Here is a 2,000-nt window from a genome sequence, read left to right as displayed (position 1 = left end):
GCCAGGATGGTCTCGATCTCCTGACCTCGTGATCCGCCCGTCTCAGCCTCCCAAAGTGCTGGGATTACAGGCTTGAGCCACCGCGCCCAGCTGGAAAGATTTTTTAAATCATTCACGAATGCGGTCTGTTCCTTGCAGAGAGCAGATGCACAAAAATAGTGAATGAGACCCTATAGTTTGGTCTCATGCTGAAGAAGTCCATAAAGCCCACAAGTCATTTTCATGATGGACAGAAGAATGTATGTGCTTTCTCTGTCTACTGCCTCAACTGCACAGACCCCGGGACTGTAGCAGAACCATCTTTTGAGCTTGACACTGGGAGGCCCAAATTCTAGCATGGGACCCAGGGCCAGTTGATCTCTGGTCCTAAGTCTTCTCACCCAAAAAATGGGAAGGAGAGAACCCCGAATCGTTGCTTCTAGCTCCTGAACTCAGTTGTTCAGAACAAGGACTCATTGCTGATTTTTCAACAGCACAGGGAATTGCTCTTGTTTCTGGGAATGATGGACAGTACCCTCTGTTCCACTGGGCAAGTGGAACTTCCCAGTCCTCTCTGTTCCCTTCTCCCCTTAGAGAGCAACAGGCTTGGCCCCATCCCACCTCCCTCACCCCTCTCTCTCCTCCCTCAGGACTGGGCACTTCGCTGCCCCCGCTGCTGCCCACTCTGCGACTGTGCCTGTACGTGCCAGCTCCCCGACTGCCAGAGCCTCAACTGTCTCTGCTTTGAGATCAAGCTCGGATGAGAACCCAGGGCCCCTGCCCTCTGGGGAGCGGCCAGCCCCCAGGGCCCAGTGTGGGCCCTCCTCCCTGAAGAGTCTTTCTCCAGGCCACTGGAACCACAAATGGCCTGCCCAGCACCCAGGCCTGGGAACTGGAAGTGGCAGTGTGGGGCCAGGCTCCCTGCAGGGCAGGACTCTTGGCCAACTGGACGGCAGCTCCTCTGGAGGGCCAGAAGAGAGAGGGGCTACTGCTCGGGCAGGTGTCCCGGCTCCCCTTCCCCTCCCCACGTCAAGGATTCTATTTGAAGGTGGGCAGGGGGGTGGCGCTGCTCACCACACACAAGTGTTATAGGAGGAGCCTGGCCCTTGAGTACTGGGTACACAAGGGTGCCCGACCACCCTCCGTCCACGGACTCTCGGTTATTTTAGGAGGTGAGTGTAGTGCCAGTATCTGCTCTCCTTCCTAAAAAAAACCAGGGCTCCAGAGAATCAGAACAGCCACCATCACGGCAGGGAGTCGGGGGAGGAGAGAGCTGAGGAGTCACGGAGGGTGGCAGGAGGCCACGTGATCTGAGTCCCCTCACCCCTTTCCCTCCCACAGGTCCCTGGCCAAAGATTTATTTCTCTTGACAATCAAGGGCCTCCGTCTGGATTTCCAAAGAAGAAATTTCCTCTGAAGCACCGGTGAGTGGGCAAGGCCTCCGTCCCCGTCAATAGGGCCGACCCAAGGCTTCCTCCCCCTTCCTCCATGCCGGGCCCCAGGCTGGTGTGAATGTCAGGGGCTTCAGGTTTCCCTAAATATAGGTCCCTGCCAGAGAATCCGTGGCGGGAAAAGGGCAGGGGTCATCGGAGAAGGTCGGGGACACGTGTGGGGCCGGCAGGAGCCGCCTTATAACCCAGCCCGGGCACCCCTGGCTCACTCGCTGCTGACCAGGCTCTGCCGGCTCCTTCAGCCTTGCCGCAGGTGGGCCCCTTGCAGGACCGGGCCGGGGTGGGGATGGGGTTGGGCCGACAGGGTCCAGATGGGTCCGGGTGAGAAGGGGAGACTTGGACGGTAGGAGCAGGGGGCTAAGCATCTGGGAGACAGATCAGTTCGGGGATGGAGTTTATTTTGGAGAAGGAAGTCAAGCGCAAGGAGGGCGTTTGGCAGGAACTGTGGCCCCGCATGCCCGAGGCCGAGCAGCCGCCGGTCCATAGTCGCGCATTCTGGTTTTCGGTGGCGCAGAAGACTACCAGCCTGGCTGCGGCGGCCCTGGCGGAGAGCGCGCACACATGCGCGAC

The 2,000-nt window shown here is 59.0% G+C and overlaps 1 protein-coding gene across 1 annotated transcript in view; it reads left to right on the top strand.

Annotated features, from left to right (window-relative positions):
• ALDOA (aldolase A, fructose-bisphosphate) overlaps positions 1-2,000 on the top strand; it is an 18,072-nt gene that overhangs the window by 10,704 nt on the left and 5,368 nt on the right. The window contains 2 exon segments of the mRNA XM_011933518.1: positions 630-981; positions 1,321-1,403. Of these exon segments, the coding sequence (XP_011788908.1) occupies positions 630-981; positions 1,321-1,403 (435 nt within the window).

The sequence above is a fragment of the Colobus angolensis genome, unplaced genomic scaffold (assembly GCF_000951035.1).
Source record: "Colobus angolensis palliatus isolate OR3802 unplaced genomic scaffold, Cang.pa_1.0 Scaffold128, whole genome shotgun sequence".
NCBI lineage: Eukaryota > Metazoa > Chordata > Mammalia > Primates > Cercopithecidae > Colobus > Colobus angolensis.
The sequence above is the reverse complement of the archived record's forward strand: the minus strand, read 5'-3'. Positions and strand labels throughout refer to the sequence as shown.